This window comes from Cannabis sativa, chromosome 2 (genome assembly GCF_029168945.1).
Source record: "Cannabis sativa cultivar Pink pepper isolate KNU-18-1 chromosome 2, ASM2916894v1, whole genome shotgun sequence".
NCBI classification, from domain to species: Eukaryota; Viridiplantae; Streptophyta; class Magnoliopsida; order Rosales; family Cannabaceae; genus Cannabis; species Cannabis sativa.
This window is the reverse complement of record NC_083602.1, coordinates 4,271,239-4,296,511: the sequence shown is the minus strand read 5'-3', so window position 1 is coordinate 4,296,511 and position 25,273 is coordinate 4,271,239. Positions and strand designations below refer to the sequence as shown.

At 30.8% G+C, this 25,273-nt stretch overlaps 4 protein-coding genes across 4 annotated transcripts; 3 read left to right on the top strand and 1 right to left on the bottom strand.

Moving 5' to 3' along the window:
• The first annotated feature begins 651 nt into the window (after positions 1 to 651).
• LOC115720730 (uncharacterized) lies at positions 652 to 3,739 on the top strand. Its single transcript, XM_030649898.2, has 7 exons — positions 652 to 1,041; positions 1,154 to 1,180; positions 1,316 to 1,435; positions 2,020 to 2,266; positions 2,539 to 2,619; positions 2,732 to 2,818; positions 2,932 to 3,739. The coding sequence occupies exons 1-7, from the start codon at positions 980 to 982 to the stop codon at positions 3,577 to 3,579; spliced, it is 1,272 nt and encodes a 423-aa protein (XP_030505758.2). The 5' UTR covers positions 652 to 979; the 3' UTR covers positions 3,580 to 3,739.
• A 1,538-nt stretch (positions 3,740 to 5,277) lies between these two features.
• LOC115720729 (uncharacterized) lies at positions 5,278 to 14,681 on the top strand. Its single transcript, XM_030649897.2, has 8 exons — positions 5,278 to 5,423; positions 5,541 to 5,567; positions 5,699 to 5,821; positions 6,050 to 6,263; positions 6,468 to 6,554; positions 13,465 to 13,545; positions 13,694 to 13,780; positions 13,894 to 14,681. The coding sequence occupies exons 1-8, from the start codon at positions 5,362 to 5,364 to the stop codon at positions 14,521 to 14,523; spliced, it is 1,311 nt and encodes a 436-aa protein (XP_030505757.2). The 5' UTR covers positions 5,278 to 5,361; the 3' UTR covers positions 14,524 to 14,681.
• A 1,045-nt stretch (positions 14,682 to 15,726) lies between these two features.
• On the top strand, positions 15,727 to 18,791 carry LOC115719269 (uncharacterized). Its single transcript, XM_030648239.2, has 6 exons — positions 15,727 to 15,866; positions 15,979 to 16,005; positions 16,137 to 16,259; positions 16,488 to 16,701; positions 16,906 to 16,992; positions 18,038 to 18,791. Exons 1-6 carry the CDS (start codon positions 15,805 to 15,807, stop codon positions 18,620 to 18,622), a joined length of 1,098 nt encoding a protein of 365 aa, XP_030504099.2. The 5' UTR covers positions 15,727 to 15,804; the 3' UTR covers positions 18,623 to 18,791.
• Positions 18,792 to 18,814: 23 nt separating this feature from the next.
• Positions 18,815 to 24,083, bottom strand: LOC115719268 (methylmalonate-semialdehyde dehydrogenase [acylating], mitochondrial). Its single transcript, XM_030648238.2, has 19 exons — positions 23,821 to 24,083; positions 23,635 to 23,729; positions 23,255 to 23,326; positions 22,999 to 23,160; positions 22,756 to 22,834; positions 22,495 to 22,649; positions 22,274 to 22,337; positions 21,829 to 21,908; positions 21,350 to 21,415; positions 21,070 to 21,120; positions 20,806 to 20,957; positions 20,349 to 20,439; positions 20,126 to 20,206; positions 19,910 to 19,987; positions 19,666 to 19,701; positions 19,521 to 19,564; positions 19,344 to 19,422; positions 19,093 to 19,183; positions 18,815 to 19,008 (listed from the first exon to the last, which is right to left on the bottom strand). Exons 1-19 carry the CDS (start codon positions 23,843 to 23,845, stop codon positions 18,896 to 18,898), a joined length of 1,614 nt encoding a protein of 537 aa, XP_030504098.1. The 5' UTR covers positions 23,846 to 24,083; the 3' UTR covers positions 18,815 to 18,895.
• Between the last annotated feature and the right edge of the window lie 1,190 nt (positions 24,084 to 25,273).

Here is a 25,273-nt window from a genome sequence, read left to right as displayed (position 1 = left end):
TCGGACCCCATCGGACCCCAAGGTCCGACCAGGCTGTGAAACTTTTTTTTTTTCTTTCTGCGATTTGAGAGAGAGAGGAAGAGAAAGGTCCGACCATCGGACCTTGGGGTCCGATGGGTCCGATTGGTCGGACCCCATCGGACCCCAAGGTCCGACGAGGCTGTGAAATTTTTTTTTTTTTTCTTTCTGCGATTTGAGAGAGAGAGGTAGAGAAAGGTCCGATGGTCGGACCTTGGGTCCGATGGGTCCGATTGGTCGGACTCCATCGGACCCCAAGGTCCGACCATCGGCTCTGAAACTTTTTTTTTTTTTTTGCGATTTGAGAGAGAGAGGAAGAAAGAGTGGGTTTCGTGGGTGGCGTTTGGGTCCGAGAGTGGGTGGCGTTTGGGTCCGATGGGGATGGGGTTTGGGTTCGGGTGGCGTTGGGGTCGACTGTGAGTTGAGAGAGAGAGAGAGAGAGTTGGCTGAGAGAGATAGAGAGAGAGAGATGATGCAGAGAGAGAGAGAATTGTGAGGGGGTATTTTTGGGGTTTTGAAAAAAAAAGTATAATTTTTTTATAGTGTAAATTTTTGGTATAATAATAAAATTTTTTAATTATTTAAGCATATAAATTCAAATTTCCCAAACAAAATAGTAGAATAAAGGTGGGGTATGTACGAACCAATCAAGAAATGATTATTAATTATTATTAATAAAAATAAAGAAAGACTTTTGAGTTTGGAGACAATGAAGAAGGCGACTCTTCCACTTTCTTTCTTTCTTAAAACTGCTTTTTCCGAAGGTTTCTTCTTCGCGTTGTCTTCCTCTTTCTTTGGGATCAGTCATTATTGTACTATACATACATACACATACAGAGTCACAACAACACAGCCTCACATATAATCTCCTACAATATATATTTATATTTATATTTATATTTATATACAAGCCACTCTAAACTCTAAACCCCTCATAAAGATTAAAGGGTTGAACTTGAAGATGATGACTCTTCTTGGTTTTCTTCAATTTTCACTCAAATATTCCTTAACTTATCTTGCTTGGTATGTTTTTCATATATTCCTTAATATTAAATTTGGATTTTTTATTTTTTTTAAAAAAGAACTCATCTCTTGTTCTTACACATGCTTCTTTTTTTGGTTAATGAATGTGCAGGCCTATCGTTGCTTTGGTCTATCCACTGTAAGCATTTGTCAAGTGTTGAAAATTTCCTTTACTTTTTTACTATTGTGGAGAAGAACATGATCATTAATATAAATGTAATGAAAGTAAATATTTTTATGTGTATATCCTTAATCATGTTAATTTTTTTGACAGATGTGCTTCTATTAGGGCCATTGAGGCCAATTCTGTTTTGGAAACTCAAAAGTTGAACACTTATTGGGTTGTCTTCTCTCTGATTTTGCTTCTTGAACACACTTTGAATCTCCTTGAATGGTAAGTTTTTTTACACTACTATGTTTTCTTTCATGTTTGTAACATGATGACATGAAGTTTTTTATTTGATTTCCTATGTTGTGAGAATGTTTTTCCTCTTGGTTTTTCAGAAAATGTCATGGTAAAACAGGAAATTAGTACTAAAGGGGTTCATAAAATTTCATAATTTGACCACCAAGCATTTGCTTTTTTTCTTCATTTAGTATTAAGTAATTGAAGAATTAGAAAGTTGCCTTGATTGGAAACTTTTTCTTAATATCGCTATTGATACAACTCAATCTCGGGCTCTACTTATTTTACTTTAACAATAATTATAGAAAATTGCTAACCATTTACAGAGCGACACTGATGCTCGATGTTATTAGTACCACTTATTTGTGTCAATACATTTCCATAGAGAGTAAAAGGCAAATCATTATGTATTAGGATTCTGATAATGACCCTTGATATAGATGAATAGGATGCTTCATTTCTGATTATTAAAGTTTCTCAACAATCTAATAACTCTACAACATAAGATTAGAGTGAGAAATTTATTCTAACACAAATTTCTTATCTGTCATTATGCAATTTTCACTTGTCAGGTTCCCACTCTGGCCTTACATTAGGCTAGTTACTGTCTTTTCACTAGTGATACCTTATTTCGATGGCGCTTTTCATGTCTACAAACATGTTTTATGCCCTTGCCTTTCAATGGATCACCAGATTATCTTAAACTGGTTTTCCCAACAGAAGCATACATCAGTTGAGAAAGAGAGAGTTTTAACTGAAGTGGAGAAATATATAAGGGAAAATGGAACTGAAGCTTTGGAAAAAATCATTGCTGGCAAGGTATGGAAGATATGATATGTTAGATGTTATAGAACTATGATACTTCAATTCAATGAAATCTTAGGGTGTGTTTGGTTAGGAGTAATGGAATGGAAACCTTTTTCATTCCATTCGTTCGTTTGGTTGCTTTATAAAGCATTGAAATTGTTTTTCCACCATTTCGGTAGAATGACTAAAGAGGCCTTCCAAAGGATGAATAACTATAATTTTCATTCGTTCATTATGTAGAAATTTAGTAACAGATTTTTGTTTTTCACTTCCTGTTGGTTTAGCCGAGTAGCGGTAGCACAAAGAACCCCGAGGTGAAGGAGATCAAACCAGTTTCAGTTGTAGATGACAAATTGGTTAAACAGGTTAGCTTTCTTTATATTGTTGAATTTGGCAGCTTTCTCTGTCTTTTAATGATCTATTTATTAAATTAAATTGTGGACAATGTGTGATTTGAATGAAATTTGTTTGTTATAGTCAAGCTCTGATGGGCCTAATTTGACAAAGAAAGATGTTAGTGATGTTAAATTAACAGAGAAGAAAGAAGTTAAAGAACCTGTTCAGGTAACATTTTAATGATATTGGAAAATGGAAATTTGAAGTACTCAAATTGAAATTTTATGAAGTTGGCCTCTGCATTGTTATCCTTGTCTTTACTTTCACTTCTTAATTCACAGGCTAGCCGTGTAGAGCCTAAACCCGCCGAGGTAACTGAGAAGAGAACAATTATAACTACAGAGGCAAAACAAGCAGTTCCTGAAATCCCATCAGCAAGAGCACAGCTTTCTCTTCCTCTTCTTCCAAAATCATTTCAAAAAGAGTGGAAGTGTCATTTGTGTAAGGTGAAAGTTCAAAGCGAAATCACCTTCTTTTCTCATCTTCAAGGTAGAAAACACAAGGATATGGAAATGGAAGAGGCAACTAAAGCCAAGAAGAGCCAGCCAAAGATAGTCATCCCTAAGAAATCAAATCAATCTACTGAGGGGGAGCCAAGAAACTTGGCGAAGAACCAAATGGATACTCCTAAAGTTGTAATTTCCTATGCTCAAAAGCAATCCAATGAGGTGGGGAAACAAGCTTTGTTGACCAATGATTGGGAACCAATCATTGTTAGACATGACATGTCTAAAGGCATCTTGAAGACTAACAACATTGCAGTTTCATCGTCGAGTGTGAAGACCGCCATTGCTCCTGTCGCGAAGCCTAAGGTTTACCATCCATACTGCCATGTTTGTAATGTGAGTTGCAGTGGTAAGATTGATATGGATTCTCATCTCAAAGGAAGAAGGCATTTGAGTCAACTTCAATTGTTGGGGACAAAGTAACTTAGTAACATAATGTAATAGAATTTTAGTGACAATGGATAAATGATTAGACTTTGTTTTGTTGCTTTGTGAGAAAGAATTGGACAATTTTGTTTTGGGATTTAGGAACTGTTTGAACATGAACCTCACATTTTCTCAATCTTAATATTCTTTAAAATGTGATTCTATATTGTATAAATATTTATATAGATTATATTACCACTCATATTTCTCATTATCCGTGTTTTATAATAATCATAATAATAAATAAAAAAGCAAGTACTTAATCCCTGTTTTAAATATTTTTTTTTTCTTATTTTGAAAATAATAAAGTTATCAATTTGCATATGAGCAAATGGAGTGCTATAGTTCATGTTCATAAAATTAAATTTCAACGATGGTGTATAATGTGAGCTAAATTTAGCTTTGATTAAAAGTTGTGACTAAATGTATTATAAAATATAAGAGTATTTTAATGGAGTGCTAAAAATGTGGTTCATATGGGTGGTATATAAAGTGATTTAAATTTATCACATGCTAAAAATTATATCGAATTTAGCATAAAATATAATAATATAATACGGGCCAAATTTTATGCCACAATAAATATCACTTTTTTATTTACTCTTTTGCTAATTAATAATTTTTTACTTTCAATAAAAATTTAATATTTTTCCTAACTTTTTTACACTAATTTTATCCCTAAATGCATTATAGTACTACGTAAAATTTGTGTCAAATATAACATTGAGTCATTTTTTAGATAAATTTAACTTAAATTATACACCATTTGGTCACATAAACTAAATTTACACCACAAAAATATCACATTTTTTAATTACTCTTTTGACACTCATAAAATTTAAATGTTAACTAATTTTTAAGGTAATTTTACACATAAATACATTGAAGCACAATTATAAAATTTAAGCCAAATATAATATTGACTCATTTTTTTAAGCTAAATTTAGTACAAAGTTCTTGCATTTATAACATTAATAATTAATAAATATTTTATATTTTGAATAATAATTAATGAATATTATTAGTTCTCAAAATAAAAATTTAAAAAAATAAAAATGAAAGGGAAATTTGATTTTCTATACTTACATATACCTAATATTTTATTTCTAAACTAATACATATCATCATTGAAAATATATGACCACTTTATCTAAAACTCAAAAATACCCCTCTCAAATTTTCCATACTTTTTTTTAGTGCAAAAACATAAAAAAAAAAAATTAAAAAATTGGTAGTCCGATGGGGTCCGATGGTGGTCCGATAGTCACCTGATGCTACTTTTGTATGTACAAAAACATAAAAAAAAAAAAATTGGTAGCAGATTTGGTCCGATGGTAGTCCGATGGGTGGTCCGATGGGTCCGATGGGTGGCCCGATGGTGGCCCAATGGGGTGGCCCGATGGATGGTCCGATGGGTGGTCCGATGGTGTAGATGGGGTGATGTAAATAGGGGTATTTTAGGGATATCATAAAAATTGTCATATTTTACAAATATTAGTTATTATTTGTTTAGAAATTTTTTTTTAACCAAATGTAAGCATAAAAAATCAAATTTCCCAAATGAAAGGGAATAATTTTTTTTGAAGGAGCATCATATATACATTATGTAAGAGAAAAAAAAGGTGACTGCTTGGCTTCGAAGAGATGGAATCTGCTTTATTTAAAGATGTTCCTTCGTACAGTGACTCTTCACTTACACAAATTGAAGTAAAAAAAAAAACATACAAAGAGAAAGAGAAAATCAACTTATTCACTTCTATAGTTCAAGATAGAATATTGATGATGGGTTTTTCTGGGTTTCTTCAAATTCTTCTTACTTATTTTCTACACGATCTTGCATGGTATGATGCATTATTATAATTTCCTCTATATATATAAATGTTTAATTATTGCTTAATTAACTATAATCTCTTTGTTTTTTTGTTTTTGTTTTGTTGATGATGTGTACACATATGAAGGCCTCTACTTGCCTTTGTGTATCCTTCGTAAGCCCTTTTTTATTCTTTCTCCATATTTATGTATAGATTTCTTTATTCATTATTACTTTATTATGTATATATAATATTAATTCATTATTAGAAAATGTTGTTTGGATGATTATTTTGTGACTGGACAGATATTGTTCTGTTAAGGCAATTGAGATTAATACCTTACAAGATGCTCAAAAGTTGAATGCTTACTGGATTGTCCTCTCTTTGATTTTGCTTATTGAACATGCTTTAGGAACCCTCCTCCAAAGGTAATACATATATATATTATTTAGTTTTTGCAATGTGAGTGATATGAGACTAGGAGACTTACACATTTTTTTTTTTAAAAAAATACAGTATTTTTGAAAAAAAAAATCGCTCCACAACATAAAAAAATAAAAATGTTAAACATTTCAATCTCTAGTGTAAAAACCCTTAAAATTTTAAGGCCTTCATATATACTTAAATAACAAAAAATTTGTGGCTTTTTCATTCAGGTTACCATTTTGGACATACATTAGGTTAGTGGTTGTTTGTTGGCTAGTGATACCTCACTTTGATGCTGCTTTTTATGTCTATAAACACCTTCTCCACCCTTGCTTCTCCATTATTAACTGCTCCAACCAAGAAAAGAAAAATCAAGGTGAGACAGGGACAACAAATGCAAGAGAAAATGGATATGAACTAGTTCTTGACAACATTGCCAGCAAAGTAAGTATTTTTTATACTAAAGAAAGATGACATTGTAAAAATGACTGTTTAGTTTAAGTGGAAAATAGGTTTATGAGAATCATGACATGTTATTATTGAGAAAAGGGATAGTAGATATTGAGATTAGAGAAATTTTCTTCTTTTGGATTAGCTACTAAATTAATGTATTACATTTACACCCTGTTTATTATTCTTTTATTGTAGTCAAACTCGATCAATTTTGATGTTGCTGTGGTGAAAGATATAAATTCTAAAGACGTGGTAAAGGAGGAAGTTACATCAGCTAACCAAGTAATTCTCTAATTATTTTTTCTTAGTTTAATCCTTATAATGTTTGGGAGAAAGAAAACTCTGTTTTTTCAACCTATAAAAATAAGACAAATCAATTAAAATGTTATCTCACATATTATAGCTTTCTCATATTTCTATTTTATTTAGTCCCATCATTTTATTCTATTGGATACTAAGCACAAGTTGTGTTAAGACAGTTAGTTAGTTGTAACTGTTTTGGTTGTTAGTTAGTTTTAACTGTCTCGGTTGTTAGTCTCTTTCAGTTATTTTCTGTTGAGCTTGTTGATGATGATGTATGTATACTGTGTACTCTTAGGATTTGTTTGGTATGTCGTATTACACTGTATTGTATTGTATTTTATACAATATTTTTATGTAAAACTATATGTGGTATTGACTTTTATAGGCACCTAAATATATATAATATTTTAGTATAAAATAAATTAAAGTTTAACATAATATTATATAAGTATAAGATATATAATCTAATTTAATATAATATAATACACTACTACCTAATACAACGTACCAAACAAGCCCTCTAAATCATTCAATGAGATTCTCTTTTCTTCTCCAATTCTTTCTCTTTGATCTTTCTCTGGTTTTTCTTTCTCTGTCCTTGTTCAGTGTTCATCATGGCTCGAAGGTTTAACAAGTTAGTGTTAGTTTCTATATCACTCATAAAATATGCAACAACAAAATTCAATTCTATAGATAAACATATTACATATAATTATAAGTGTATAACTATAGATCTAAAGAATACCTTTGTTGATTCAAAGAGAAGAATTCAAATGGCGGAAGCGTACCTTAATTCATAGATAGTGATGATCTTAATCCATCTTGTAGAGATAATCTTTGTGGTGATTTTGGGTAATGATCTTCCAAGAAAACAAGACTTAGGTTTTCTAATTTTCTCTCTTGATGGGGGAAGATGAGAATAGAAATTGGCACTTGTTTCTTGGGGACCACTACCAATTTATAACCTCATAGCTAGGTTATTAATTTTAAGTATTTCTAATTTAGCCCCTCAATAAATTAGAAATATCGCTTAGGGTATCTACACATTTAGCCCATGACACTTTAATACCCAATGACCCATAATTACTAAAATGATCACTTTATTTTGGGTCAAACTTCAAATAGCAATACACTAATATACATATGAGCCCATATTGAGGATTTTAATCCAACAATCTCCCATTTGGGCTACATATGTTTTCTGATAGTGTGTAACCTTATAAGCGCTTAACTTTTGCTATCATAATTATAGGTATTTCAAAACAATCTCGTCCATTAATTATACTAACATAGGATCAAAGCGGCCTTCGCAACATTTATCGTAGCTAAACCCATCAATGGTCACGTATATCAATATAATCAAATGGCATAGATCAATCATGGATGCGTAGCATGAAAATTACATGCAAATGTGATCTTAGCATGTGTATTTCCAACTGGTCCTCCTTAATTGAGATCAATTCTTTATTAATTCTTTCTAACCTTATACTTAAACCTCAATAGAAAGAATACATTCAGAGTACTCAAAACTTAAATCCATACTTTATCTGCAGAATCAAACCATAAATATGTATCAGCTTGATAGAACATCTCAAATACAAACTCCCACTAAACCAGCACAATCTTAAATAATACCACATCCATATATGAGCAATACGCTCCTGAAAAGCCTTAAGTGGTATATTCTTAATGATCCAGATCACATAAAATATGGAATTTGTCCTTATTATGTTCTATAGACACCTTATTACTCTGAACTTTATTTTAATAACAATTAGCTCAAAGTCAATGTGCCTTTGACCTCATAGAGTTCATGTTGTTATTAAAATGCAACCTGATTGATTTATTGTCACAAAATATATCTTTAATAGCTTTCAATACCATTCTTAATTTTTTTTTTTTTTGCAGCCATATGTGACAAAAATCTCACAACTAAAAGCTTTATAAGATCAGAATTAGAAATCTTAATGATCTCCAACATTTTCTGTTTTCTAATTTCTGATAAGTGAACATATAGTATTTTGTTTTCCTTAAATTTCTTATAGTTTATTTGGCTGCATACCGAAAGTTCCTTATATGGTTACTTAAATATCTATCCAACATTCTTAATATGTATAAGTACAAATACATACATGCTTGAGCATATATTAGATTCTAATGTAAATTAAGAATCTTCTATATTTCTTGAATTCTAAGGTTGCTTTTAGGGCAATAATTTAGACAACTTATTTTCTTTAGCTACAAGCTTATCACTTGGTATAGTATCTTTCATGCCAATTTTTTTTGAATATTTTATTGATATATCTCTTTTGTTATAATTCAAGAATATTTCAAGAACATTCTCAACATATATTGAATTCCTAATAAAAAAGAGTATATCATTAATGGCAAGCAATTGTTCACCAATATAATACCAGGATCATATTCTTACTCCCACTGAACCTGTGATATATACACAATCATCAAAAGCTTTTATCTCAAAAACCAAATGAGAATACTTAATGAAAATTGTGTAATTATTCACGAGAAGCTTACTTGAGTATACACATGGATTTTCCTAATTTGCAAACCATATTCTTTGGATCTTTGGACACAAAGTTTTCTCGTTGCACACATAACTTTTGTCATCAATATCATTATTGATAAATGACACATTAGTAATCCATTTGATATAACTCAAGACCATAATGAGCAGTCAGTGTCATGCTTGTCTTGAAATAGTCTTTCAATTAAACCAAAGAAAGTCTATTCAAAAGAATAAATATATGCTTTATAAGTAATTCCTTACATGCAAGACATAATGTGCATCTCTCCACATTGCAATTTGCATCCCTCTTGATTATAAATATTTATTTATAACCAATTAGTTTTACACCTTATAGCAATAGGAAAATTACCAAAAAATTTATTGTCTCACATCAATTTGTACTCTTTATTTATGATATCAGTCCAGTTTCGAGAGTCGGAACCTTCATGGCATGATAAAAGTTGATTGGATCATCGTCTATCATTCCATTATTTCCTTATGTCCTTTCTCTCATGGATTTCTTTAATGACACTGACCTTTGAGGTTGTTGAGTTTGATTATCTGAAACATTTACCATATCTTGAATGAGAAGTTGTTTGATATTGTCTTATCAAGGTTCTGGATTCACTTATTGATCAATGAAAGTCCTGAAAAACTAAACATTGTCAAAAGTGATAGTTGGAATTGAGTTTAACGTCAATTCCTTCTCAAGAACAATATCTATAATAATCTTATTTCTTCCCCAAACTCAACATCCTTAAAATTATTAAAGTTTCTCGTCTCAAAATTGAACCATAATGTGGGATCACAAAAATTGTAGCTTTTTTAATTACTAGAGTATACAGTAAAGTATAGTTCCTTACTATTTTGGAGTCCGTATTGCTTTTATGAGGCTTATAAGACCTCATCTTAATCGAACATCCACAAATAGAATATATCTATATGTTAGACTATGAGTCTAACCACAACCTTAGTTTATAAAGAGTTTTAACTTATACTTTACTTGATACACAGTTCAGAATTTATGTTGCATTCTTAAGTGTTTCTCCCCAAAAACGAGTTTCATGACGAAGAATGAATTATCACACTTCTAGTCATGTCCTTAGATAAATGTTAATTACATCTCTCAAATACCCTTCATGTTAGGTTTGCCTAACATTTTGTATTGGAAGATGAAATTACATTTCTTTAGTATTTGTGCAAAATAATCTTAGACGTTATTCACTTGATTCGTCATACCTCCCATGGTAGTGTTAACCATCATAGTTAGTTTCAACGATTTTAATTTTCTTACCTAGTTGATTTGTCAACTATGGTTTAAAAAATTTAAAAGAAACGTCTAAAGATTAATGCCTTATGAACAAAACAAGTTTCATTAGTCTGAAGACAAGATACTATTATTGATCATTCCATAAAACCATGAGGAAAGATCTACCAAAATATAGCATAAATTCTTAGATAATGAAACTTTTATTTTGTCGCTTGATTTCTTTATGTTTGTTTGTTACCCCTTTATAAAATCTAAAATTTATTAAATCAAGGGATCAAGAATTCTATTAAAAATAAGTCCTTCTATTCTCCTTTTGGGAGATATAATCTTAATACTTATACCAAAGTATAATAGAATTCTCATGATTCAATTTATATTTTGTACCATAAGAGAAATTATAAGGTTTCTTTATATGAGGCAAATTTCAATAAATTCATAAATTAAAGAGCTAGTAGAACCAATATTGGAAAAGACTTTTAAATTCTAAATGAACAAGAATGTCCTAACTTATTCAAAATAGAATTCAAAACCAAAACTCATCTAGGTGATGATACTGTATAAGTCTTTTCCAAATCCAAAAAATAACTAGTCTTTAACCATAGTTTGAATATCCTTATAGCCTCATATGTAGATGTTTCACTTTTGCCCCTAAAGATGAATATTTCATCATCACTTGGCTTTTAGTTTCATAGATTACCTTCCATAGTATACTTACATAAGAAATTTCATAAAAAATTACTTATTAAGTATAGTTAGGTACAATAAATTAAATCATTTACAAAACAAACCATAGTGAGAAACTTATTTTCATTAGATATGTCTAATGACATACTTGGAACACTTTAACCTTATTTTAATTCCTTTTGTAAAAGTCATAGATAATTCCATATCTAAAATCTTTTGCACTTTCTTTAACAGTGTTCCATATGCAACATACTGAATTTTATCTTTGTCCTTATCCTTTCTTTAAACAATGTAGCTAAAGAAGCATATTTGCATCTTTCCTTTACTTAAAAATTTATCTCATTGGCATGAGAATTAACTTTATGTTGGTAGATATAACTAAAACATGAGCAAAAAAATAGAACAAAATAACCAAGGGTTCACAAAAGAATCAACATAACAAAATAAGTTCAAATAATGGCAAATCCCATCTCAAGATACCAAACACACCATTAATATCAAGTCTTTGGACAATAATATTAACTGTAAGCGGTACTCTTGTTGTAGCAATCAAATATTGACAATAAATCCTGTCAAACAATTTGTCAATCTTTGGACTGTACATATTGTTCACATGGAAACCTTATAATTGTCACATATTTATCACCACAAGTATGTGTGCCCTCAAAATAAGTATAACCTTCCTTTGGGCCGATCAATACTTACATGAGAAACACACACACAAACATCTAACATTCCTCATGAGCAATCTGCACAAGAGAGGTTGCTTTGGCGACATCATGTTTCAATCAACTCATTTAGAATGAGAGACAAACTTTAAAATTTTAGTATGCCAAATTTGAACAAAATTGATTCAAATGAGTTTTAACTTTATCTCAATATATAATAACACATCAATCCCAAATAAAAAATAATAAATATAATAAATATATACTAAATAACATTTTACCAAATCCTTAATTTCCATATATATATATATATTTAAATAATGAATACAATAAATACATACCAAATAATATCTTACCAAATCCTTAATTCCCATATATATAGTTACATAATGAATACAATAAATATATACCACATAATATCTTACCAAATCCTTAATTCCCATATATATATATTTACATAATGAATACAATAAATATATACCAAATAATATCTTACCAAATCCTTAATTCCCATATATGTATATCCAAAAGCTTAATCCCCTTAATGAAAAAAAAATACTACGAAATTGATATTAGGATAAAAGATATAACATGTATTTTGAATTTATTGGTAACTGTAGTAATAATTTGGAATGAGTATTGTTGTAATCTCGAGGGTGTGCTACTGTAATTCATAACTTATCTTAAACCATTGATTCAATGGCAATCAAACATCAAGTTATATTTATACGGTAGTCATAAAAAATCAATACATCAATACATCAGAGGATAACGATATATTATGAAACCAAAACAAATAAATAAAATTTAAACCCAAAAAATAGCATTACTTAATCATCATGATATAAACATATATAAATTTATATCTCAAGCCAAAAAGTGGAAAGACCATAACCCTAATTTTTAAATTTCCCAAATTTCTTTAACATAAACCTTAAATTCTCAAAGAATCAATCAAAAGTGGCTCTTGATACCACTTGTTAGTTTCTATATCACTCATAAAATATGCAACAACAAAATTCAATTCTATAGATAAACATATTACATATAATTATAAGTGTATAACTATAGATCTAAAGAATACCTTTGTTGATTCAAAGAGAAGAATTCAAATGGCGGAAGCGTACCTTAATTCATAGATAGTGATGATCTTAATCCATCTTGTAGAGATAATCTTTGTGGTGATTTTGGGTAATGATCTTCCAAGAAAACAAGACTTAGGTTTTCTAATTTTCTCTCTTGATGGGGGAAGATGAGAATAGAAATTGGCACTTGTTTCTTGGGGACCACTACCAATTTATAACCTCATAGCTAGGTTATTAATTTTAAGTATTTCTAATTTAGCCCCTCAATAAATTAGAAATATCACTTAGGGTATCTACACATTTAGCCCATGACACTTTAATACCCAATGACCCATAATTACTAAAATGATCACTTTATTTTGGGTCAAACTTCAAATAGCAATACACTAATATACATATGAGCCTTTGAGGATTTTAATCCAACAGTTAGTACTAAATTAATCTAATAATTCAATCAAAATCAAATTCAAATGGTAATTTAACAAATAAAATCTAACCCAATCTTATGTAATAGTTCAAATAATTTTCTTTAATAATAATAAGTTTATTAGGTACTTCAAATACAATACCAAAGGATGAATAACTATAATTTTCATTCGTTCATTATGTAGAAATTTAGTAACAGATTTTTGTTTTTCACTTACTGTTGGTTTAGCCGAGTAGCGATAGCACAAAGAACCCCGAGGTGAAGGAGATCAAACCAGTTTCAGTTGAAGATGACAAATTGGTTAAACAGGTTAGCTTTCTTTATATTGTTGAATTTGGCAGCCATTAGTAGAAGTTGGAACAAAGTCATTTGCTTAGCTTTCTCTGTCTTTTAATGATCTCTTTATTAAATTAAATTGTGGACAATGTGTGATTTGAATGAAATTTGTTTGTTATAGTCAAGCTCTGATGGGCCTAATTTGACAAAGAAAGATGTTAGTGATGTTAAATTAACAGAGAAGAAAGAAGTTAAAGAACCTGTTCAGGTAACATTTTAATGATATTGGAAAATGGAAATTTGAAGTACTCAAATTGAAATTTTATGAAGTTGGCCTCTGCATTGTTATCCTTTTCTTTACTTTCACTTCTTAATTCGCAGGCTAGCCGTGTAGAGCCTAAACCCGCCGAGGTAACTGAGAAGAGAACAATTATAACTACAGAGGCAAAACAAACAGTTCCTGAAATCCCATCAGCAAGAGCACAGCTTTCTCTTCCTCTTCTTCCAAAATCATTTCAAAAAGAGTGGAAGTGTCCTTTGTGTAAGGTGAAAGTTCAAAGCGAAATCACCTTCTTTTCTCATCTTCAAGGTAGAAAACACAAGGATATGGAAATGGAAGAGGCAACTAAAGCCAAGAAGAGCCAGCCAAAGATAGTCATCCCTAAGAAATCAAATCAATCTACTGAGGGGGAGCCAAGAAACTTGGCGAAGAACCAAATGGATACTCCTAAAGTTGTATTTTCCTATGCTCAAAATCAATCCAATGAGTTGGGGAAACAAGCTTTCCCAATCATTGTTAGACATGACATGTCTAAAGGCATCTTGAAGACTAACAACATTGCAGTTTCATCGTCGAGTGTGAAGACCGCCATTGCTCCTGTCGCGAAGCCTAAGGTTTACCATCCATACTGCCATGTTTGTAATGTGAGTTGCAGTGGTAAGATTGATATGGATTCTCATCTCAAAGGAAGAAGGCATTTGAGTCAACTTCAATTGTTGGGGACAAAGTAACTTAGTAACATAATGTAATAGAATTTTAGTGACAATGGATAAATGATTAGACTTTGTTTTGTTGCTTTGTGAGAAAGAATTGGACAATTTTGTTTTGGGATTTAGGAACTGTTTGAACATGAACCTCACATTTTCTCAATCTTTAATATTCTTTAAAATGTGATTCTATATTGCAAAAATATTTACATAGATTATATTAACACCCTACATATTTCTCATTATCCGTGTTTTAAAATAATCATAATAATAAATAAAAAAGCAAGTAATTAATTCGTGTTTTAAATATTTAGTTTTTTTTCTTCTTTTGATAATAAAAAAGTTATCAATTTGCATATGAGCATATATGGAGTGCTATAGTTCATGTTCATAAGATTAAATTTCAACGATGGTGTATAATGTGAGCTAAATTTAGCTTTGATTAAAAGTTGTGACTAAATGTATTATAAAATATAAGAGTATTTTAATGGAGTGCTAAAAATATGGTTCATATGGGTGGTATATAAAGTGATTTAAATTTATCATATGCTAAAAATTATATCGAATTTAGCATAAAATATAATAATATAATACGGGCTAAATTTTATGCCACAATAAATATCACTTTTTTATTTACTCTTTTGCTAATTAATAACTTTTTACTTTCAATAAAAATTTAATATTTTTCCTAACTTTTTTACACTAATTTTATCCCTAAATGCATTATAGTACTATGTAAAATTTGTGTCAAATATAACATTGAGTCATTTTTTAGATAAATTTAACTTAAATTATACACCATTTGGTCACATAAATTAAATTTACATGACCACAAAAATATCACATTTTTTAATTACTCTTTTGACACTCATTAAATTTAAATGTTAACTAATTTTTAAGGTAATTTTACACATAAATACATTGAAGCACAATTATAAAATTTAAGCCAAATATAATATTGACTCATTTTTTTAAGCTAAATTTAGTACAAAGTTCTTGCATTTATAACATTAATAATTAATAAATATTTTATATTTTGAATAATAATTAATGAATATTATTAGTTCTCAAAATAAAAATTAAAAAAAATCAAAATCAAAATAAATTTTTTTGAAGGAGCATCATATATACATTATGTAAGAGAAAAAAAAAGGTGACTGCTTGGCTTCGAAGAGATGGAATCTGCTTTATTTAAAGATGTTCCTTCGTACAGTGACTCTTCACTTACACAAATAGAAGTAAAAACCATACAAAGAGAAAGCGAAAATCAACTTATTCACTTCTATAGTTCAAGATAGAATATTGATGATGGGTTTTTCTGGGTTTCTTCAAATTCTTCTTACTTATTTTCTACGCGATCTTGCATGGTATGATGCATTATTATAATTTCCTCACTCTATAAATATATATTATTGCTTTATTAACTATAATCTCTGTTTTTTTTGTTTTGTTTTGTTGATGATGTGTACACATATGAAGGCCTCTACTTGCTTTTGTGTATCCTTCGTAAGCCCTTTTTTATTCTTTCTCCATATTTATGTATAGATTTATTTATTCATTATTACTTTATTATGTATATATAATATTAATTCATTATTAGAAAATGTTGTTTGGATGATTATTTTGTGACTGGACAGATATTGTTCTGTTAAGGCAATTGAGGTTAATACCTTACAAGATGCTCAAAAGTTGAATGCTTACTGGATTGTCCTCTCTTTGATTTTGCTTATTGAACATGCTTTAGGAACCCTCCTCCAAAGGTAATACATATATATATTATTTAGTTTTTGCAATGTGAGTGATATGAGACTAGGAGACTTACACAATTTTTTTAAAAAAAAAATACAGTATTTTTGAAAAAAAAATTCGCTCCACAACATAAAAAAATAAAAATGTTAAACATTTCAATCTCTAGTGTAAAAACCCTTAAAATTTTAAGGCCTTCATATATACTTAAATAACAAAAAATTTGTGGCTTTTTCATTCAGGTTACCATTTTGGACATACATTAGGTTAGTGGTTGTTTGTTGGCTAGTGATACCTCACTTTGATGCTGCTTTTTATGTCTATAAACACCTTCTCCACCCTTGCTTCTCCATTATTAACTGCTCCAACCAAGAAAAGAAAAATCAAGCTGAGACAGAGACAACAAATGCAAGAGAAAATGGATATGAACTAGTTCTTGACAACATTGCTAGCAAAGTAAGTATTTTTTATACTAGAGAAAGATGACATTGTAAAAATGACTGTTTAGTTTAAGTGGAAAATAGGTTTATGAGAATCATGACATGTTATTATTGAGAAAAGGGATAGTAGATATTGAGATTAGAGAAATTTTCTTCTTTTGGATTAACTACTAAATTAATGTATTACATTTACACCCTGTTTATAATTCTTTTATTGTAGTCAAACTCGATCAATTTTGATGTTGCTGTGGTGAAAGATATAAATTCTAAAGACGTGGTAAAGGAGGAAGTTACATCAGCTAACCAAGTAATTCTCTAATTATTTTTTCTTAGTTTAATCCTTATAATGTTTGGGAGGCAGAAAACTCTGTTTTTTCAACCTATAAAAATAAGACAAATCAATTAAAATGTTATCTCACATATTATACCTTTCTCATATTTCTATTTTATTTAGTCCCATCATTTTATTCTATTGGATACTAAGCACAAGTTGTGTTAAGACAGTTAGTTAGTTGTAACTGTTTTGGTTGTTAGTTAGTTTTAACTGTCTCGGTTGTTAGTCTCTTTCGGTTATTTTCTGTTGAGCTTGTTGATGATGATGTATGTATACTGTGTACTCTCAGGATTTGTTTGGTTTGTCGAATTATACTGTATTGTATTGTATAGTATTATATTAAATTGTATTTCATACAATATTTTTATGTAAAACTATATGTGGTATTGACTTTTATAGGCATCTAAATATATAATATTTTAGTATAAATTAAAGTTTAACATAATATTACATAAAAATAAGATATATAATCCAATTTAATATAATACAATACAATATTACCTAATACAACGTACCAAACGAGCCCTCTCAATCATTCAGTGAGATTCTCTTTTCTTCTCCAATTCTTTCTCTTTGATCTTTCTCTGGTTTTTCTTTCTCTTTCCTTGTTCAGTGTTCATCATGGCTCGAAGGTTTAACAAGTTAGTACTAAATTAATCTAATAATTCAATCAAAATCAAATTCAAATGGTAATTTAACAAATAAAATCTAACCCAATCTTAGGTAATAGTTCAAATAATTTCCTTTAATAATAAAAAGTTTATTAGGTACTTCAAATACCATACCAAATCACAAATTCTTAAAAGTAATACTAGGTCATTGTTGAGATTTGAAGTAAACTGGTTCAAATCTTAAGATGGTTTTTGTGTATTTGTTTTTAATTGAAATTTAAATTGTTGATCTTACCCTCTAATGCTTCTTCTGATCATTGTTACTCTTTTTGGTCTCATCACATAGAAAATTAAGATGAACTTTCAATCATTGAACTTATGTTCTATTTTCTCCAATGAATTTTCAGTTGAGGCAAGCAGAGCCTACTCAGCTTCTAATAGAGAACAAGAACTTTGTAGCCTCAGAGACTAAACGAAAGATTGTTCAACATCAAGCTGCTGTTAGAGACTTTCCCTCTGCTTCTAATGTAGTCCACAACAAGTGGACTTGTTTAATATGTAAGGTGACAACTGAAACTGAGATAAATAAAAATTCCCATCTTAGAGGGAAAAAACACAAGGCTGCATATGAGGCACTGAAAGCAAATAACTTGACATCTTTGCTCAAGATTGTCCCACCTCCAATCCCGAAGAAATCCGACAAAGTTTCGAAACAGAAAGCAACTGCAAGCAATCAGTTTAGTAATGAACACAAAGAGGAGCCGAAAACTAGCACGTCTCGACGTAGTAGAAGGGAAAATAAACTCGGTATGGAGCATGGGGATGATGGGAAAGATACTGAAAAGAGTAGGCCATACAAAGTACCTAGTAGTACTAAGGTGAAGAATGCTTTGAGGTGTAGAATCTGTAATGTGGAGTGCAGTAGTTCAATTTCCATGCAATCCCATCTTAAAGGAAGAATGCACTTGGCTCAACTAGGGTTATCAAAATGAGTTTAGGACTATGAGACTAGTAATGTTTATGATAGAGATAGTGTAATGTTGAAGAAATGAAGCTGTTAAATGTAGTACAAACTTTTCCTTTTCTTTGAGCAACTTGTAGGGTTGACTGTAACTTTTGTTCTACCTTTCCTATCTTAATTTAATAGAATTTTCGACTGAAGATTCATATCGTATGGAAGAATGTACAAAGAACATGGCTGAAACGCCCTTTTATTAAGAATTCGGATAAGTTTGAAAGTACACAAGATCATAACAAAGTGACAATTATGCCTTCTGAGAAGTAGGCATTGCTAGGTTAATTCCACTGCCACCTGGTAAGTCCTTCCATTGCTGAGTTACAGTTTTGATCTGGGTAAAGAAGTTAACACCCGCTTTACCTGCAGTATAAGATAAGGCAGTGTTCAAATAATATTTCGTAACACGATCACGTCAAAGGGGTATTTCTGAATAAAATTGCTTACCATAGAAATTAAGATCTCCAGCAAAAGATGCTTTCGAACCAGTAAACGAGAAAAAGGGCAAGGGAACCGGAATGGGAACATTAATGCCGACCTGAGTGGAGATTCAAAAGAGTTAAAGCTATAGCCATAATGAATGTATGAACTTTCCATGGCTTATACTTCTAGGCTTATTAAATAGTTTTATATCAGGTTTTCCCTATTGATTCTAAATCTAGATGGAAGAAAATATTGAAATACAGTTATGTTTTTACCTGTCCTGCCTCTATCTCATTCTGAAATTTCCTTGCAGCAATGCCAGAGGTTGTGAATATAGAAGCTCCATTTCCATATCTGTGAGAAATGTAACTCAAATGTAAACAACATACATAGTGGCACAGTGATAATAGAATGATGAGAATTTCGTAAAACGATAAGCTAAAGGGAAGTACTTGTTTCTGTTAACAATGTTTATGGCCTCTTCAAAGCTGTCAGCCTGCGATTAGAAGGGAAAAAAAACATGATTCCTAAGGTTCTTACTTGTCTTAACAAGAAGCAACGAAAAGATTTAGTGAAACAGGGAAGAGTAAAACAAACATGTATGCAAAGAAGAACTGGCCCGAAAATCTCCTCCTGCAGAAACATGATAGAGAATTGTTAGAATTATGCTCAACTTCATGGGTTCAATTAATACCACACTTGGTGCATAATAAAGAAGATGAATTGAGCTTCGATAGTGAAGAATCCCCGAAGTTTCAGTACAAGGAAAGTAAAAGTAATCCTTTCATAGTTGATTTCAAAATCAATTTTTCTATCTTCAAGTCTTTAAAGTAAAAAGTACCTTGTAGCACTCCATGTCAGGTGTGACACCTGATAAGATGGTTGGTCCAATAAAATTACCACGCTCGTATCCGGGGACCTATTTTGTCAATCATAATTGAATTTAGAACAAAAGTTTCTCTTCGGCAAACAGTAAATATTCTTGAATACTTGGAAACCCTTTTCTATCTTGGTCTTAGATATCATTAAAATTATTCATTCTAGCTATTCAATATACCACAATGTCTCTGCCATCAAGCAATAGCTTAGCACCGCTATCGACACCATTTTGAATTAAATTGCATATACGTTCCTTCGCCTGTTAATGCATAAAGAAAAATAATCAATACAGTCTTATGGAGCATAAAGAAGTTGAAATTTGTGTAGCAAAAAGCTATTTTTCTTTATTGGTATTGAAATTGTAAATTTCACTAAGCCGTCTCACAATCCTATGTGCTTGCCTGTTTACTAATAACTGGACCGAGGTCTGCATCAGGTTCTGTTCCTGCATTTACTTTAAGAGATTTGGCACGCTCCACTAGTTTTTTCTCCCTGTAATACATAAAAATACGAAAAATTGTTAACTTAATAAGAATATGTTAGGATTCATACATATTTTAGGATGAGTCTGTTAATGAATAGTCACACGCCCACATTACTTCCTAGATTCCTGCTTCGGCTGATGTAAATTGAACTATTAAAGGAACCGAGTCTACTGGATGAGCATGTATTGAAAGGAAAATGTTATGGTAAATCGTAATATTGTAAAGCTTTTTACTTGAAAAACGTAAGGAGATATATAAAAATATGCCTTACTGAGTGATCTTTTACAGTGTAGAAATGGATTAACATGCAAACAAAAAAGATTATTCGAGGACAGGTACAAAGTCTGTCTAAAGGAGGAAGATGTCTCAATACCATGACTTCGCATCTCCGACAAAAACAACGGTACTTAGTGCCATACACCTCTGTCCTGCTGCACCGAATCCAGCAGCAATAAGGGCATTCAAAGTAGCATCCTCACTTGCATCAGGCAAGATAATCGCATGGTTTTTGGCCCCCATATTGGACTAGAGAAAGAAAGCAGATGAATCATTTCCACTTGAACTTTTGACATATTTTAAAGCAAGAGCAATGCAAATAGGAACTGTACAGATACTAATGTAGCAAAAGAGACTTTACCTGGACACGTTTCCCTTTAGCTGCCGCCCTTGAATATATATGCATGCCAGCCTTTGAAAAGAAAATTAAAGAACACAATAAGTAGTTAAGATTTCTGGCAGAACCTAATATAAAACACAGTTATAATCAATGAAAATGTAATGATAAGAATATCATGTCATAATGGATACATACATTATGGCTAAAATGAATAGGTATTTGCTCAAGAAATAAATATCAAAGAAGAGATCATCATACATCAAATTAGAATTTAGATTGAGAAATGCTTTAAGATACTTACAGTGTTAGAGCCTACAAACGATACAGCTCTGATATCATCATCATCACAAATTGCATTAACAATATCCTGCCCAAACGTAATACACATTAAGATACCAAATCTGCACATAGATATATTCACAGAAGAGACTACTAAAAACATCAGAAGTTGCATCGATAAAAGAATAACTAGAAACATAAGAAAATACAAAAAATCAATATGTGTACAGGACCCATAAAAGGGGAAACATATTAACATCGTTTAGAGGTATATATCTCGCAATAAACTGTTTTCTACTCTGAGAAAGGTTGACTAAAACTTATCTAGAATAACACCATTTGCATTTTCTGGCTGAATCATTTAGCATCCTCTCAATTTAGTTTTAATACTCATCATGTTGAAAGGTATGATTAATTTGTCCATAAATAATTAATATACGGATAACTGAAGGTCAATTATGAATAGAGGGCTAACGAAAAGCAGTTGAACCACAAACATACATTTGTTCCATGAACAACATTCAAGACACCCTTTGGCAAACCAGCTTCCAATGCCAACTCTGCAAGTATTATCGATGCACCTGTAAAAAGAGTACTAGTACAAATCAATTTCAAGTGAAGCATGAAAAGTTATGCCATGTGCAATGGATAGAAAATATATAAAAAGAATATTAAGCAAGATGAATGCTGTTTACGTCGTTGGAAGCAGCACAGCGAGTAAAGGCAAGTGGATTGAAAGTGGGAATAGACCATGTGAGTGAAAATTTAAATTATCTTATAAAGTAACAGAAAATTAGGTGATGAACCGAGATAAAAGGCCAAATTAGTATATTGATGTTATTAACATAGTTGTATATACTCATAAATGTTGACTAAAAAGAAATTTTTTTAAAAAAATCTCAGCTAACCACAAGTTAATTATATAGCACATTCTAATGATAATCACCTGGATCTTTTTCAGATGGCTTTAAAACAAATGTATTCCCACATGTAACAGCAACAGGGAACATCTGCATCAAGATTATGGAGCAATTTATGATAATGTCACTTGAAGATAACGAAGAACAAATTACCAAGAAGGAAACAAAAACTAATACAAGGAAGAGACTAGGCAATAGTCACACAATTGCTTTTGTATAATATCAAGAAAAGTAGCAAGCGACTTACCCATAATGGAATCATTGCTGGAAAATTAAAGGGACAAATCCCAGCACAGACACCAAGTGGCTCCCTAATGCTGTATGTGTCAATGCCACTAGAAACATTGGAGACATACTCTCCCATCTGCAGAGTTGCCATACCACAAGCATGTTCCACCACCTCTAAAAGTAAAACCCATCAAAATTAACAAAACTTGTTAATAACTAATGAGTTCCACCATGATTATGCCATGAATTACACTCAAAACACGAAAGTAAGTACACAAACCTAGACCACGAAAAACATCTCCATGTGCATCCTTCAGTGTCTTTCCCTGTTCCGTTGTAATATTATGGGCAAGCTTATCCTGAAACAATAGTAGGCTGGTTCACTTACCAAAATACTTGTTAAAAAAGTTGTTCTAAAATTGTCATGACATTCAATCACATAGTTAATTGCCATGGACCTATCATGGAACTCGAATGGGAGGCACAGTCATGAACAAATGCCCTTAGAATTTCATATACTTACAATGTCTCTCCTAATAAGCTCTTGGAACTTGAGCATCACTCTTTGACGGGTTGTAACTGGTGTGTTACGCCATGACGGAAATGCTTGCTTTGCTGCAGATACTGCTGCTTTAAACTCTTCATTTGTAGTCAAAGGAACTTGTGAAACAACCTCTTGTGTTGCCTATAACCAATATTTTTTTCCCCAACAACTCGTTAATAGTTTTTACACCATTAAATAGTGAAGTATAGAATTATTGAAGCTTCTATGAACTTACAGGGTTTATAACATCAATGGAGGATGATGATTGTGAATCAACAAAAGTACCTCCAATTAGATTGGGAACTCTCTGAAAGAATAAACCCACAAAATCAAATTTAGTAAAAAAAAAAAAAAAAGCTTAAATGCTTTAGTAAAAACAAATACTTCTTCAGAGCTAAGCAAATTGGTAAATATCCCAGTACCATAAATTTTCTCACACTTTCTCAGCAGCCAAACAATAGAACAAAAATCAAGTAATTTTATTAATCAAATTACCCTGAAGTTAGATAAACAAAAAGTACATACACATGAACACCATATAAATATAGTTACATATCAAGAAAATTTCAAAAATCAAAACTTTTCCAGGGAAACAAACAAACAATATAGATTTACCGGAGGGTCCTGTTTGTTTGAGGGAGAAGTGGCAGTAGAAAACCCAGAACTCCTCAAAGAAAAGATCTGAGGCCTCAAAGCTTTCAAGCTCCTAACTGCCCATATCAACCAAAAACAGAAATCAAACAAAACCATTACAGTTTCTGAATCAACACATGTAAATACAGAGAAATGAAAATTTGGTACCTCGTTGAATCGAAAACTGGGACATTCTTCTTTCTTTTGAATAAAATTTGAAGAATTTGGTTGAGTTTGATATGTTGTGTGCAACTGAGCTGAGTCAGCGGATATATATGCCAGCGTTGAGTTCTTTTAAAAGAGTTTGGGGCTTTTGGGGAGTGATATCAACCGTTGGATATTAAAGTCGATTAATCTGACGGTGAAGATTTGGAGATGATTTGTATGACTAACGTCCAGATCAGTTTTCCCGGTTGGTTAGCTTTGGTTTCGTTCTATATGTTTATAATTAGTATTTTTTTAAAAAAGAAAAATTAGTATTTTTTTAAAGATAAAGTTTATTATTTTTTTTTGAACAAGATAAAGTTTATTATTAGTAGTGCTTTGTTAATAATTATTATTATTATTGGAAATATTTTTATTAAAATTTATTATTAGAAAATGTAGTTCATCAAAAAGTTTTTTTGGTTTATTAAATTGTTTATTTTATTTTATTATTATTCTTGAATTTATTTTTAACTATTGATTAGTGTGATTTTAATTTATTAAAATTTTAAAAAATTAATCGTATGTTTGGAGTGATTTGGAATGATTTTAGCACATTTTGGTTGAAAATGTTGAAGTTAGAGAGCTCGGTTTGGCAAATTAGAAAGTATTTGTAGATTTTGATGACTTTAAAGGCATAATTAGATTTGGAGTTGAACATGAAAGTGGACGAACCGCGACCTAATCGAAGAATTAAAAGTCGTGATTCCAAGAGGGATTAGACTGCAAAATTTTTGAACATTGATTATTATTGAACTCTTTAATAGAATAATCAAGTTTATTAATTTCATTATTACCCCACTATAAATATAAAATTGCACTTTTTGACAATATAGAATTATATTTATAAAATTTTTACTTGTAGTCCATCGATATAATCAATATAAGAAGTTCGCCCTCCTATTATTAGTTCATAATTAGAGTTTGTCAATATTACCATTTGACCCTTCTAATTGTTTTTTGATTCTTTATGTACCATTAATTGAATGTAAACAGTTAATCTATAATCCAATTATAGATTTGGATCCATCATTTAGCACTCCCAGAATTAACACTATAAGAAAACTAATATTTGATTCTCTTGAAAAGCTTGGATTCCATTATTATATAATATGTTCCCAACCACTCATATAATTAAGCTCCCGAACAGAAGTTGTAATAACCATCTTCTTTAAGAAACTTTAACGAGTGAATTCAAATAACTTAATGAACACAAATAGGAGTTCATGTATTCTCAGAATTTAGAATGATCTACTAATAATCATCGTTGTGATATGAATAACTCTTCATGGTAAACAGTATGTTAATGAAATATGTTATTTCACATTGGTCCAGTCATGTATAATCAAATTATACACAACACATTTACTACACACACACACACACACACACACACACACACACACACACACACACA